The 15,134-nt window shown below is 31.3% G+C and overlaps 1 protein-coding gene across 3 annotated transcripts in view; it reads left to right on the forward strand.

The window, feature by feature from the left end:
* LOC134685015 (ETS-related transcription factor Elf-3-like) overlaps nt 1-2,893 on the forward strand; it is a 32,504-nt gene extending 29,611 nt beyond the window's left edge. For all 3 annotated transcript variants that reach the window (XM_063544360.1, XM_063544359.1, XM_063544361.1), the window contains 2 exons: nt 407-599; nt 2,293-2,893. In XM_063544360.1, coding sequence (XP_063400430.1) covers nt 407-599; nt 2,293-2,401 — 302 coding nt within the window. In that variant the 3' untranslated portion in view covers nt 2,402-2,893. The remainder of the gene's footprint in view (nt 1-406; nt 600-2,292) is intronic.
* Nucleotides 2,894-15,134: the final 12,241 nt, after the last annotated feature.

Raw genomic sequence — 15,134 nt, forward strand, 5'->3', positions numbered from 1 at the left:
TTGTATGTAATATGCCATACATCATTGTCATGATTGTACATGTGTACTGTATAAAAAAGATGTGGCATGATTACCAATGAGCCAACTCTCCACAAGAGACCAAATGACACAGAAATTAACTACTATATGTCACCGTACGGCCTTCAACAATGAGAAAAGCCAAGTCTGCATAGTCACCTAAAAAGGCCCTAAACAAGCTTAAGGCTCAAATTTGACCAAAGAAATTTGAATAAAGTACTAGGCAATCAAATGCAAATGTATTGATTTAAATTGTTTCCTCCTTAATCAGATGTATTGATAACTGATACATGTAACTGGACATGTTGGAAGAAGACAAATAAATATTTTGAAATTTAATACAGTGGTATTATATTCTACAAAGATTTAATGGCTTTAATTTTTTTAGCGTCAAGTGTGTATCATCTGTGGGAGTTCATCAGAGATCTGTTACATGATCCTAAACAGAGAATAATTAAATGGGAGAACGAACAAGAAGGCATTTTCAGGGTTGTAAAGTCAAGTGAAGTAGCTAAACAATGGGGCAATATGAAGAAAAATAGAGAGAAAATGACATATGAAAAACTGAGCAGATCGTTACGGTAGGTGTTATTACATGTACAAGGTTACCACTTGCGCTATTAAGTTTTTTTTCGTTTTAGACCTTTGGCTTGTTTGTGTTTTCTTAATTTCATGTCTCAAGTTAGTCCAAAAATATATCCACACATGTACAGCAGTAGAGCCAAAGATGTAAGACTTTTGCAATTACCATAGTAATGCAACAATGCATGACTGTTAAGTAACAGACTAAATGAACAAATTCTTTGAATTATAAACACATACATTAAACATTGTCATATACAAGGACAAAAATTAATAAGGAGAAGTAAAGGCATTCCTGTTCAATGCTTGACCTTGAGCACATCCAGCTCTCTGAAACATGTAAAATATTGTCCTGGATTATCACAAGAAAAGAGGTCAGTGCCAAATCCGAATGTACTAAGCAAATTAAAATTTCTGTTACTTTTAGATTATCTTAAACCACTGAAAATGAGATCAAGTTTATTAATAAAACATCAACGAGGAAGTAAAATATCAGATTACCTTGTACATGTTGTATGTAAATCAATCAGGGATACTACTTATACTAATGATTTCATAAGTCACTTATATAAGTTAATATTGAATGACAAATGGAAAATTTTAAACATTATTTACATGTCATGCATGTAACCAAATCTTAAAATTCACTTATATCTTAAAATTATGTGTTTTGTTCACAAGATTTTGCATTTAAATAACTAAATTATTCAATTTCATTTTCACTGATTTATATCTAAGTAAGCAAATATTTTGTAATGTTATGATTGACATAAGTAAGGTTAAACAAAATATATGTCATGTATGTGTGGTTTTAGTTTCTTGATTTCTGTAGCTCATTCAATGAACATACATATTACAATTATTTGAGCAAAGTTGTGAAAATACATATACATGCATAGATATGAGAAGATGTGGTATGATTGACAATAAGACAACTTTCCATCCAAGTCGCAATATGTTAAAATAAAAACATTATAGTTCAAAGTATAAAAAGGTACATGTTGTACGTATTGTTATGTGTTTACTTTTCTACATTGGCTAGAGGTATAGGGGGATGGTTGAGATCTCATAAACCTGTTTAACCCCGCCGCATTTTTGCACCTGTCCCAAGTCAGGAGCCTCTGGTCTTTGTTAGTCTTGTATTATTTTTATTTTAGTTTCTTGTGTAGAATTTGGAAATTGGTATGGCGTTCATTATCACTGAACTAGTATATATATTTGTTTAGGGGCCAGCTGAAGGATGCCTCTGGGTGTGGGAATATTACATTGTCACATTGAAGACCTGTTGGTGACCTTCTGCTGTTGTTTTTTCTATGGGCGGTTTGTTGTCTCTTTGATACATTCCCCATTTCCATTCTCAATTTCATGTATATATGGATGTTCTTACAAGTTTAAAAAATGTGTATGTAATCAATACATTTTACGGATTAAAGACAAGAAAACAGATTTCGAATCAATTTATAATCTATATTTAGATATCAAGAAATTAGAAAAGAAAAATATTGTGAATCAGTTCAATTGATAATCAATATCATGAATATACATGCTGTACATATTGTACATGAATATGCATGCTGTACATATTGTACATGAATATACAAATGTACATGCTGTACATATTCATGATATTGTACATATTGTACATGAAATATTAAGACATCATGAAAATAAGGATATTGTTATATTTTATAGGTATTCAAGAAAAGAAGGATATTTTGAAGATGTACCTAAAGATGAAGGCTACCCTAAAAAACTTTGTTTCAAATTTGGACCAAAATCTCATGGATGGAAAAGATTGTGAAAAGTGAATGCAATAATGTGAATCAAAGAACATGTAAAATGTGAAACGAATGGAAACAGCATGTGAATCAAAAGACATATAGGGCTGTGTATGGCAGCGTGCCAAGATGATGTGTGGTACTGTTGATGTTGAATTATGAAAATGTGATAATAAACTGTGCAATTTGTATCTACAAAGCACCTGTTAGTGAAACATTTATATCATAATCACGGTTATTACAATTAACCAATCAAAACATGAGTCAGGAAATACTTAAAAAGTGGCAAAAGTGAAGGCAACATTTCATAGTCTAAGTCTATTGTTATGTTACTGTATAGCACTTATTAGTGTGGCTTGTCGTGAGACATCTATCATTATCATCAATTATCTTATATTAACATAGGATAACACATTTGTATTGTCATTTTAATTTGATACCTGTGAAAAAATAAAATGTGATAAACATGATAAATAACAGCAATAAACACTGCTGATAAACATGATAAATATAATGTGTTTATATGCATAAATAGAAAGTTTTTAACTTGAGTGTTTGTTTGTAAGTTGTTTATTTATGACTATTTTAATAATGATGTATGTTGTATTTTTATTCCTAAGTGTTATTCATCATGTTCATGGATTCTACAAGTGTGCCTTTTTTCCATCATTCCAAGGTTTAATCTCAATTTTTGTTTAAATCCCCAAAATAGATTATTTTTTTGTAGAATGAATTGATTTTTAACAAGTAGAGGCTTAAATTTTTGTCTATGAAATATCAAATTATTGATGCACTAAATTACGAAAATAAGTGTTCTATGTAGTATGTTAAATTTTGTTAATTTTTTTAAATTTTATTGTTATCACAATAAACACGGTAAAACATACCTTTAAAAATGTGATTTTCTGAAAATAGGCTTGATTGGAGATGTGACAAATATATTTCTGCTTTTGCTAAACATGCTAAATGAAAAGACCTTTGTAATTAAAATCAAAACCAAACTTCATTGATTCTCCAAAAATGCTAATACTTACTTCCATAATCATGATAAAACGTACATGACCTAGTGGATATGGGAAAATTAGCTTCCGGAGGTTGATGTAGATCTGATGTTTTCAATAAAAGACGGAAATTAAAATGTTTTATTATGATTAAAACCAAAAAAATAACCGAGCCACACAAATATTCAGGACTGGGATTTGAATTCCTGTATTCTTTTAACCAGTCTATTCTGAGTTTAACACACACATATTTAAAAAAAAAATCAAATGTTAAGTTATAAGTTGTACTTAAGCACAAATACATGTACTTGTTTACATGTTAGAGTAAGTATTTAGAGATACATTTGTACTATTTCATTTAAATTGTTAATGAATTCAGTATAATTTATTTAAAGATTTTGTTGTCTGCAAAGTAAAGTAAATGTTAATAAAGATCTGTATATTTTGTAGAACAAAGATTGTAATTTATTTATAGATTTATGCATTGCTTTTTATGTTTTCTCTAAGTACTGATTAAAAAGGAAGAGGAAACTTTTTATGACATTCTTTTTACTGGTTTAAAAATTGTTGAAACTAATCCTGTGTATACAAATAATCCAAAAAGTGTGCCCTACATGTACAATGTATGTATACTGTTTGAATGTTTTAACATACAATTTATTTGTCTAGGAATAATTCTTGCCAGTGCTGTTGAATTTAGTATTGGGTAACTACTTAACGTATATACATTATATATCTTTAATCACAGAAATGACATTAAATTGTAACATTCCATTAACTCTATGTTAAGTATATCATACTTGTCATACTAATTTAAACACAGTCTCAGACTATTTGAATTTTTTTTATGATAATTTGCAACTTAAGTTTTTATCAGGAAGAGGGTATTTGAATTCTTTTAATTACAGCAAACTCAAATTAAATTAAAGAAGATTATCAATTTTGAATATTGAAATAAAAATGTACCAATAACCTCCTTTAACCGCAATGTTTGATGTTGTAGAAGTCAATGAAGTCTATTTATAACTTTTAGTCTTGAATAGTTAAAAGTTGTAATTTAGTTTTGAGCCTATTTCTGAAAATAAATAGTACTTTGGAGACCTGTTTTGTAATCATTCTTTTTATGCACAGATTAACCTGATTGGTCATTACAAATCATCTCCCGTAATTCATGTCAAATCAAAAACAACCAAATCTTCCATTATGTGTTTTACAAAATCTATTTAAAATTTCTAAAGTTAATAAAAAGGCAAATTTTTAGATTGCTTAAAACAGAACATACTTTCCACTTTCCTGCATTGTTACTGTGAAGGTTAAGACATTCAAGAAAACAGTATATTTGGTTAAATTTTACTGATTTCAAAATTAATTGTATACCATGTATACTGTCTGACATAAATATATATAAACGTGATAAACACAATTTTGATTTGATAAGACAGCTGATCATTGTGTGTTTTTGTGGAAATTGTGAAGATGCTTCAAAACTTGATGTCATAGCAATACTCCAAATGTCTAGCCTCTTATACAGTTTGTTTTAACATGTATAACAGTGGTCATGTTTAAATGAATTGAAGATGAAATAAAGAAAACTGTTTAAACTTGATTAGAATGTTTTTAAGAATGTATATCTGCACTTTGTACTAATATTTATAATTAATGTCAGATTTAAAAATCTTACGTTACATTAAAATCATGTTACACCTAGATATCTGATCATTACAAGAATTTCTATGCAGTATATATGTTGTTTTATAGTTTATTATTAATGAGTATTTTATGTACAATTGCTGTAAATAATATTGTATATAAAAGAATAAAATATATTAAGTTTTTGTAGGAAATAAAATATAATGAAATAATTTCTTCTTTTTTTCATATTTCAAGTTTTAACAGTCATGACAGTTAGAAAATAGAGAAAAGTACTAGTTAGTGAATCAGTACAAAAAAAGTCACACATAGACAATACATATAAAATTGAGAATGGAAATGGGGAATGTGTCGAAGAGACAACAACCCGACCATATAGCAGACAACAGCAGAAGGTCATCAACAGGTCTTTAATGCAGCGAGAAATTCTTGCACCCGGAGGCGTCCTTCAGCTGGCCCCTTAACAAATATATATATACTAGTTCAGTGATAATGAACTCCATACCTAACTCCAAATTGTACACATTGTACACACGAAACTAAAAGTTAAAATAATACAAGAATAACAAAGGCCAGAGGTTCCTGACTTGGGACAGGCGCAAAAATGTGTAGAGTTAAACATGTTTGTGAGATCTCAACCCTCCCCATATACCTCTAGCTAATGCAGAAAAGTAAATCCATAACAATACGCACATTAAAATTCAGTTCAAGAGAAGTGTGAGTCTGATGTCAGAAGATGTAATCAAAGAAAATAAACAAAATGACAATAATACATAAATAACATAAACATATAAATGTCTTCTTTAAGAGAATCATTAAGTAGAATAAAACCAAATATGACATGAATATTCTTTATGGGGTGCTGACCAAGTGTTGTTACTTTGAAGCCGATCTACAAATGTATCATCCAAGGTGGCTGCCATCTGCCGACTTAATTAAACATAGGAACCTATCAAATATACATATACAAATGTCTTTTCCTAGAGAACCACTGAATGGAATAAAACGAAGCATGGCATAAATATTCCTTATGAGATGTTGATGACGTGTTGCTACTTTGTTGCTGATTTACTTTTTAAGATGGCCACCAGGATTATTGTGATACTGCATCCTAAAATTAATGGTAAGGATAATCTTTAGCATCACATGCCACATCTGACCCATTACTGCGGATTTATTTTTTATCGTGAGTTCTTATTTTCGTGGATTGCTGAACACTTGACTTGCCCTGGATAAAAAAACTGCATACAGCATGATATAAAATGTGCAATCCGTTGAACATTTGAATTCGTGGTTCACCTGTACGTACAAAACCACGAAAATTGGTATCTAACAAATAATTATGAATCCACAGTATTCATTAGTTCAATTCTGAACGAATAACACTTGAGAAGTTCTGAAGGTATATTGGTATTTCACAGATAATATCGGATATGTTCCTTGTGTCATTACTACAATACCCTTCCCTTTTCACGAATGTGACCTACAGAATTAGACATTTTACCAAATTTGAAATAACATAAGCAACACGACGGGCGCCACATGTGGAGCAGGATCTGCTTACCCTACCAGAGCACCTGAGATCACCCTCAGGTTTTGGTGGTGTTCGAGTAACTTAGTCCTTAGTTTTCTATGTTTTTTCTTTTGTACTATTATTTGTCTGTTTGTCTTTTGAATTTTAGCCATGGCGTTGCCTGTTTATTTTCAATCTATGAGTTTGACTTTCCCTCTGGTATTTTTCGTCCCGGCTTTTATAAAAATCAGACCCTACATTCATGAAAGTAATATCAATCAGATAGATAGTTCAAGTTCAAAACCTTTATTTATAGACGAATATCAGTACGGTATACAGAAATAAAGCTCTATAAAGCTTTGATATCGTCTTATTACAAATAAAACCTTTTGTTTTAATCAAGCACATTACATAGAAGTCTTTTAAGTAAGCATACTACACACACTAGAGCTTCACTATCAAAACAACTAATTACATTAAAGCATGCATATAAAATATTAAACAGATGTACAAGTATGCTATTATGCAGTGTAAATATAGTCTCCAATATTTTCGGTTGTTTGTTCATGGCGTTTTATATCTAGTTATACTGTGGCGGTCTGTTTATGGAGGAAAAATCTAGCAATTAAGATTGGAGTTAGACTCACCACAAAGACACCGAGGCTACACTTTTAATGAAATACTAGTATAACGTACGACCATCGACAGGTTCTGTAAAGTTGAGCGGGAAATATGTACTGTTACGCAAAAAGAGACTAGGAACAGGGATGTTACCCCTGTCGCTAAAAGGCCTAAGGCTCATATACATCGAATGTGACAATATAACATCAAAGACACTCTAAACAATTATTGTGTTGGCAGATTTACATATACAGCCAGTGCATGAATTTTGAAGATTGCATATACCAGGTCTCATGTGTCGAAATGTCAGACAAGCTTTTGGTCAGCTTTTGTACTAGTATCTGTATTGGTACACGTAGACTTCTGTTTAGGCTTTTATTCACGGTCGAGAAGAGCGCCTTTGTTATGAGCGGTGTTCTTGTAAAGCGATCTTGAATGATTCTAAAGAATCTGCATGCAAAATTATATTTGGCAGTTGGTTCCAATTTATGATGTTTCCACAAAGAATTAGTGTTTGTATTGTGGCTTATTGCTGTCTGGCACTTTAATAGAACAAAAAACAAAGGATATGTGGTATCTATCCATAACACAAAGTCAGTAAATGCACAACAAAAAGCAAAGGAACAACGATTTTCAGTATCGCTGTTCTTCACCTCAAAGTTACAGTGAGGCTTTCAGCACGGATAAAAAAACTCTCACCTCACTGTAAGTTTAACCCTCTAGTGTTGTTTATTATGAGCCGTTTAATATATCCCTGTTTCACAATTTGCAAACATGTTGGGTTTGCTAGTTCTACAATAACTCCGAAAAAGGGAAGCTTGGTACTTATTTTTCTATTAAAAAATGTTTTAAAAAAGAAAAATATTTAGAATTGCAGGACTTAAAAAAAATTTGTAAATTAAGAATAAGTGCTCATTCTTTAAAAATTGAGACAGACAGATATTCAAAAAAACATATAGAAAGATCTGAGCGTCTTTGTTCTAATTGCTCACTTGGTAAAGTTGAAGATGAGCTTCATTTTTATTAGAATGCCCTCTTTATGATATTCAAAGGGACGAATTTTTTCAAGACATTTCTAACAATTGTTATATTTTTATAAATTTAAATAAATCTTCTAAATTTCTATGGCTCTTGACCCAAGAAAATGTTACTCTTATTGAAAAACTTGTTATATTTGTGACTGTTTTGAATTAAGGAGATCAGGTATGAACACTGACACTAAGTCAAGTAAATAATTTGAGAATTAATACATTATACATATACATATACATGTATAATGTAATTTTATTATTCTTTTATTCACAATCATGATATATGTGGTTTTTAGCTTGATTCTGACCAATGCTTATATTCCAAATATATATGTATATGCCTCTATTATTGTTGTTGTTACCAATTATGTAAATCAATTGTATCTGATGTTATGCCCTTTATGGGCCCTGTAATTTGGGAAATACAAATATTCTATTCAATTCTATTCTATTCTATTCTGTCGTGTTGGTGTTATAAAATTGTCGGTTGGTAGAGCAGGCACCAGACCCTCAACCACCTTGTATGTACCGATTATCAGGTTGTCTACATCTTGATATCGTAAAATATAAGCTGCGAGACATAATATGAAGCTTTTTGTCGAGTGAGCGTAGCGAACGAGATCAAAAAGCCTTCATATAATGTCAAGCAGCTGATATTTTACAATATCAATATGCAGATAATCTGATAATATCTTTATCGGGCTATATTTGCGTGTTTCAGAAGTGTTTTCTTTGTTTCACCAGCACACACAAGATTACTTGATAAGTTCGGGTCAAAGTTATTAACGTCGGTTCAAACATTATGACGTCGCTGATATGTCCGGGTCAAAGTTATTAAGGCCGGGTCAACGTATTTGACGTCACAAAGACATGATACGGAATAATATTAAGAGCTGAACAGAGTGATATAGGTAGCAATACACAGTTAGGAAAAAAACTTAAAATTGACGCTCATAATTTTTAAACACCCTCTTTCCCCTCCTGTCTAACAAAGAAGGCTTTATATGTGTGTTATGCATGTATATACTTTTAGAAAGAGAATCTTCCATAGATTTTATTTCTAATGGTCATAAGGGTGAAATATAATCCCTTTTGTAACCATGGCAACAATCTGCATTTCTTAGATACAAAATATAGCAAAAAAGGGGGGTGAACATGTCACAAAAGTCTCCAAAATTTGGTCTAAAGGAAAATTTCAAAATTACAGTGATACCTTTCCTGGTTCAAAAAAAATCATATGCCTTCCTGCTCGTTTTTCCATAAAATTTAATTGAAAAGATCGAGCGCAAAATCTTTGTTGATAAACACTACCATAATTTATGGACCTATGGACGGTACGGATAGGAAAATACGGACTGTCAAACATATAAATGGCCTATAAAACATGTTAAAAACAATCTAAATATTCATACAAACACACTAAGAAGGCTATATTATTCTTCAATTATCTAAAAAATCAATTTTATTGTACAAAAACTTTCATATCAGGGGCCATAATGCGAAACTAAACTTCTAACTGTGTATTGCTACCATAGACAGTGGGACGACCGATAAATAACAGGATCAGACGGAGGTGCTTGGTAGACATTATTACAAAATTACTAGTGATTACATCACATTGAAATTACTTATCATAAAGATTGTAACTCATTTAATCTATGTCTTAGTCCGTCTGACCATACTGTCGAGAATTTTCATGTGCCCGTGAGAGGTGTATTGTTGCGCATTAAAAAGATCTTAAAGTACAAAGAGTTTTCAGAAAGTTATGAATACAGGTTATAAGAGATTGTAGTCAACAATCTTGTTGTGCAGAAACATAAAATACTTAGTATGTTAGTATGCATACTTGACAAAGTCAAGTTCTACCAAGAAGTATTTTAATTATGAATTGTCATTTTATCTAATTTACTAAGTACTCTTTTTCAATTGCTCTTAATATCTTACAAATGAAGAATATGAAAAATTAAAAAGGCAGACATATATATCTATATATGTTTTTTGTTTAACAAGATCGACACTTAAGAGTCTGAGGTATGGCCTGTAATATAGAACACCATCAAGGTGTCTAAAAAAAACTACATATATAAGCGCACTGACAGGACGTTTTACGCCAACATATAAACCATTTTAGCGCAAGATTATTAACCCCTTTTAAGGAAAAGTAAAATTATCAATTCCCATTTTAGCAACAGAATTTATAAATCATAAATAATATAATTTTATATAGAACTAATAGAGCACAATACAAACCATATTTCATAACAATACAGTACTAAAAAATCCGTTCTAGTCTGGAATTTATATCCTAGAGATGGTACACAATGGGGTTCTGATATATACCCCATGTACAATGTTGTTCTTGATATTGAGTAGGAACTGTTCCGTTCCTTTATCACATCTAGATTGAGAAACACAGTCATCTATACACTTATATTGAATTATATTGTTCTTTTAAATTTGTTTACAGCACCCAAACAAAACGAATATATAACGGTATTTCATCCCATAATACACTTATCTTTTTTGTGTCAACATCATTAATTTCCATGATAAGACAAACTTTTAGGTAAAAACATTTAACATTAAGCAAGCATCAATAACTGTTTTTGGTTTTGGTATGGTTATTCTTATCCAACAATGTTAGTTTGCGCTAAAATTGGCTATCGACAATACAGGCCAACAAACTATAAACTCTGAACTAGAATTGGTTCTAAATTAATGTTTGCGCTAAATAGATCATTGATAGTCTGTTGTATAGAGGGGAACTATCATTGCGATTCACGCTTGTGTTGTTTGTTTACTGTCCCCTTTTGTTATATGAATACCCCATATGCCCGTATGTTATGAACATTGTCATATTTTTCAAACGTTTCATAAAGGCAGGTCAGTCTGTTTATTAAAATAACATAACGTATGTAATCACTTATTGAGCCTCGTCAACATATATATTAGTGTTGGGGTTGCAACTAGCTAATGAACAAAAACACATCTTACGTTAACGACATTTAATAAAAGAGCGCGTAAAACAAAAAGGCGTTTCCAGACATCACTTGTACAATTTCTTAAAACATACATATTAACTGAATGCCACATATATATAAAACACAAGAATATAACATACAAATAAGTAATTACTAAAACACACCCGTGATTCGCGGGTCTGTTACTGAATTAAAGAATATAACTATGCGTAAGCCTTATTAGTATTGTCATCTGATAAAGTCATGTCGATTATAGGATGCACAGTTTTCTCTGCTTTCAACATCTTTCTGTTCGAACCCGTCGACCTGGAACTTATCAGTTATTGGTATTACTAATTTTATTTGGAAAACAAAAGGATGCACAGTTTTCTCTGCTTTCAGCATCTTTCTGTTTGAACCCGTCGATCTGGAACTTATCAGTTATTGGTATTACTAATTTTATTTGGAAAACAAAAGGGCCTGGAAAGGAGTATTTTTGAAGCAACAGCATCGGCCTTTATGAGTTATAAATAAAGTTGAATTCTTTGATTCGCTATTTACGTCATTCCGGCTAACAAATTGAAAACTACATGCTGTACCTATACGCCTTATTTTAAGTCAGATTTTTATTATTCGTATTGTCATCTTAGAAAGTCATACCTATTTAAATGCTACAATCGGGAACACAGTGACAATGGTTGAATTTAGTAGTGTCAACCCTGTGATAACGACCCGTGTATATCATAGCAAAATCCTAAATACAGCGTTTGGTGGTGCGCCTGTCACATGCAGAACGTACAGATAACGATAATAGGTAACAGCTAGGTGAATATACTATTGGTATCGGTATCGGATTCGACCCGGAACTTCTTAATTATTGGCAATAGGTGTAATACCACCAAATCATGGTACGTCACATCCGGTTGCATACGAAAGTAGGTCTAAAAAAATATTCCCTTGAATTTGACCATTGTGGGTAATTAACCCTACATTTTATTGCAGTAAAACTATTTCTGTGTCATAAAAATATGTCTTGGGTATTTCAAAACACCATTATTTTTTATTTGTGATTTCTATAGAAAATTTTGTAATCTTGAGGTTACATGGTGACTAAACCTTGTACACAGATAGAATAAGGGGAGAAATTTGATTGGTTAACTTCCAATGATGGTTAATTTCTTATATGCAATGAAATGTTATGTGAAACTTTTTCTATAGAACTGGACAGGATAAAACTTTACTCATGCCAAGTATTTCTTTATTTGAAACAAAGATAAATTCTGCACAATTTTTTGAAAATTGCAAATTTAACAAAGACTAATAGGGGAAAATCAATGGTGGTATTACACCAATATTAATTATGTGAAAAACAAAGGGTCTGGAGTGGTGTAATTTTGAATCAACAGCATTGTACTATATTAGTAATATATAAAGTTGAATTCTTTGATTCATCGTTTTTACGTGATGACGGCTGACAAATTGGACCTCGTAATTTTAGTATTATAGATATATATATCTAAATATATTATATTATATACGTCCTTTGCTTTTAAAGTTTTGGGTAAGAGTGGTTCTGGGTAAAGTACACCAAGAAAAATGTTTCGAACGCACCAGATTTATAAAGTTTTAGTCTAAAGAGACAATTTTTAATTTTAGTTTTCATCCATACACAGCTAATCGCCAAATTGCAAATGTGAAAAGATAAAAAAGACCTATATTCCCGATTTTATGTTGCTAAATTGTCTCCTAAGTAATTGTTCTAAATACATTTTTTGTATCTCTTCGTGATAACCGAAGTTAGGAGTTTATATTAGGTATAAAAATCGTTTCTGATTTGGTGTTAGTTAATTTAATCGATTAAATATTTTCAAATAAACATTTAAGGAAGGACAACTCTGATTGTTTTAAATATTATACTAATGTTGTGTATGCATTATTTTTCTTAGTACGACAAGAAATTAAATGTCCGATCTTCTAGTCATAACACCAGTTTCAATCCACGATTTTTCATAAAATGGCACCAAGTCATGTTGTATATGGCCATTGTTATCAAATAGTTGATTATATGAATGTTGCCGTTTGTTTTTGTAACAGGTCAGTGTTTCTGTTGTTCCGTTTTTCCCTTTTACTGTTGATGTATAACCGTCAGTTTTTGGTATATCAATGTGACACGGATTTGTTTCAGTTAAATCGATGTATGTCTATTGAACAGAGGTATATTAATATTGCCTTTATTTAGGACAGGCAATCCAAGATTTTGACATATTACTAACCCTTTTATTAAATTTGAAACATCTTCGAAATACGATATACCAATATCAACAGTATCCATACATTTAATGAAATTAGAATCAAAAGGTTTTATCTGATTTCTACGGTTTACACCAATTTCTACCATAGGATGAAAGAGCATTTTCAATTACAGGGTGACAATCTTTTCAATTTTTGTTTAGCGAGTTTAGAAATTTTTGTCCCTTTGTTAGAAAGTTTATAACTTTTCAGTCATGAACGATGTCGAAATCTGTAACGAATTGCAAATGGATAAAGAGATCATATCATATTTAAAAAAAAAATGAAGTTACTAACTTTTATAAAAAATAATTAAAAAAAAAAACAAAGAAAGAAAGAAAGGCAATAAATTTCAAACATCTGAATGCTCAAATTCAGGGAACTATTTAATCAAAATATGTCACGAAACCCATTATTCAATTCAGTACATAGAAACTGGAATCTTTTTACATATCAGTAGATCAGAGAAGACATGCCATACCTTTTCATATTCATAGAAGTCTAATTACAGACAAGAAGATCACAAAATGCATTACACAAAAACAAAGATATACATTTATTAAAAAACATTGTGGAAGAGTATTATTCGAATATATATGAAATCAAGTTTGAATACTAAACCCTGATTTATGCATACATTTATGCAGCCAATTTGAATATACTGGTGGAGATTATATCAAGGAGGCATCACCGTAGCCAAAGGAATAGACAAACACAAGTCAATGATACACTAAAAAGGGAGGAACGTATATATACTGTATGTTTAACAAAATCAAAAGTTACTACTAAAAGTTCATTTTGCATGTTAGTCCAGCAGATAGGTGAATAACAGTGCACTTCGTGTTAAAAGCATAAAATTTGGTAGAAACATAGTTTGGACCATTCTAAACAAAATTAGATATGGAGACAAGCTTGATTTTATCCACTTCCGGTTTTGTCATCAAAATGGCCGACATGCATTTGATAACTGATTAATGGTAATTCAAATCTGACAACTGGTAGCCAAAGTTTACTGTGTCGACTATAATCTTATTCATGTTTTGAAAAAATGTATCATTTCTTCGAAACCCTCGGGGTATTTTAATCAGAAATTTGTCATTTCCGGTAGAAAATATCATAAGAAAACGTAATTTAGAGACAAAATATATATTTTTAATAAAATAAAGCCATATTGTAAAAAAAAAGGTTGAATATCTCTGACCTTCTCTGATATTGTTCAATCATACATCAGCATAACGAATCGTTCGATTAATTGTGTAATAGTGGTTTTGACATTCAGAGTACTCACCTGGGTTGCGTCCAATATCGTAGCAGCTACATAGGGCTTCGTAGATTTATGACTATTGAACGTATAGATAGCCTAGCTGATACATACAAAGATATATATAGCAGCTCGACTACTCGTTCAGTAGACACACATCTACGTAGCACAACGTAGCTTCTACGATATTGGACGCAATCCTGGGTAGAGGTCAACATCGATTTTGACTATTGAACGTGTAGATATAGACTAGTTGGTACATAGCTATTGATAGCAGCTACGTAGCCGCTACATAGCTGCTGAAATATTGATCTCTACCCAGGGTTCTCATGACGCTGAATGCTGTTGTGACACCATTCAACACCATCCATGTATCCCATGCGTTTTTCACCTTAACCAGCGATCTATGCCAGTGTCGAATCCAGTGAAT

This window comes from Mytilus trossulus, chromosome 9, assembly GCF_036588685.1.
Source record: "Mytilus trossulus isolate FHL-02 chromosome 9, PNRI_Mtr1.1.1.hap1, whole genome shotgun sequence".
In the NCBI taxonomy this organism is placed as follows: domain Eukaryota; kingdom Metazoa; phylum Mollusca; class Bivalvia; order Mytilida; family Mytilidae; genus Mytilus; species Mytilus trossulus.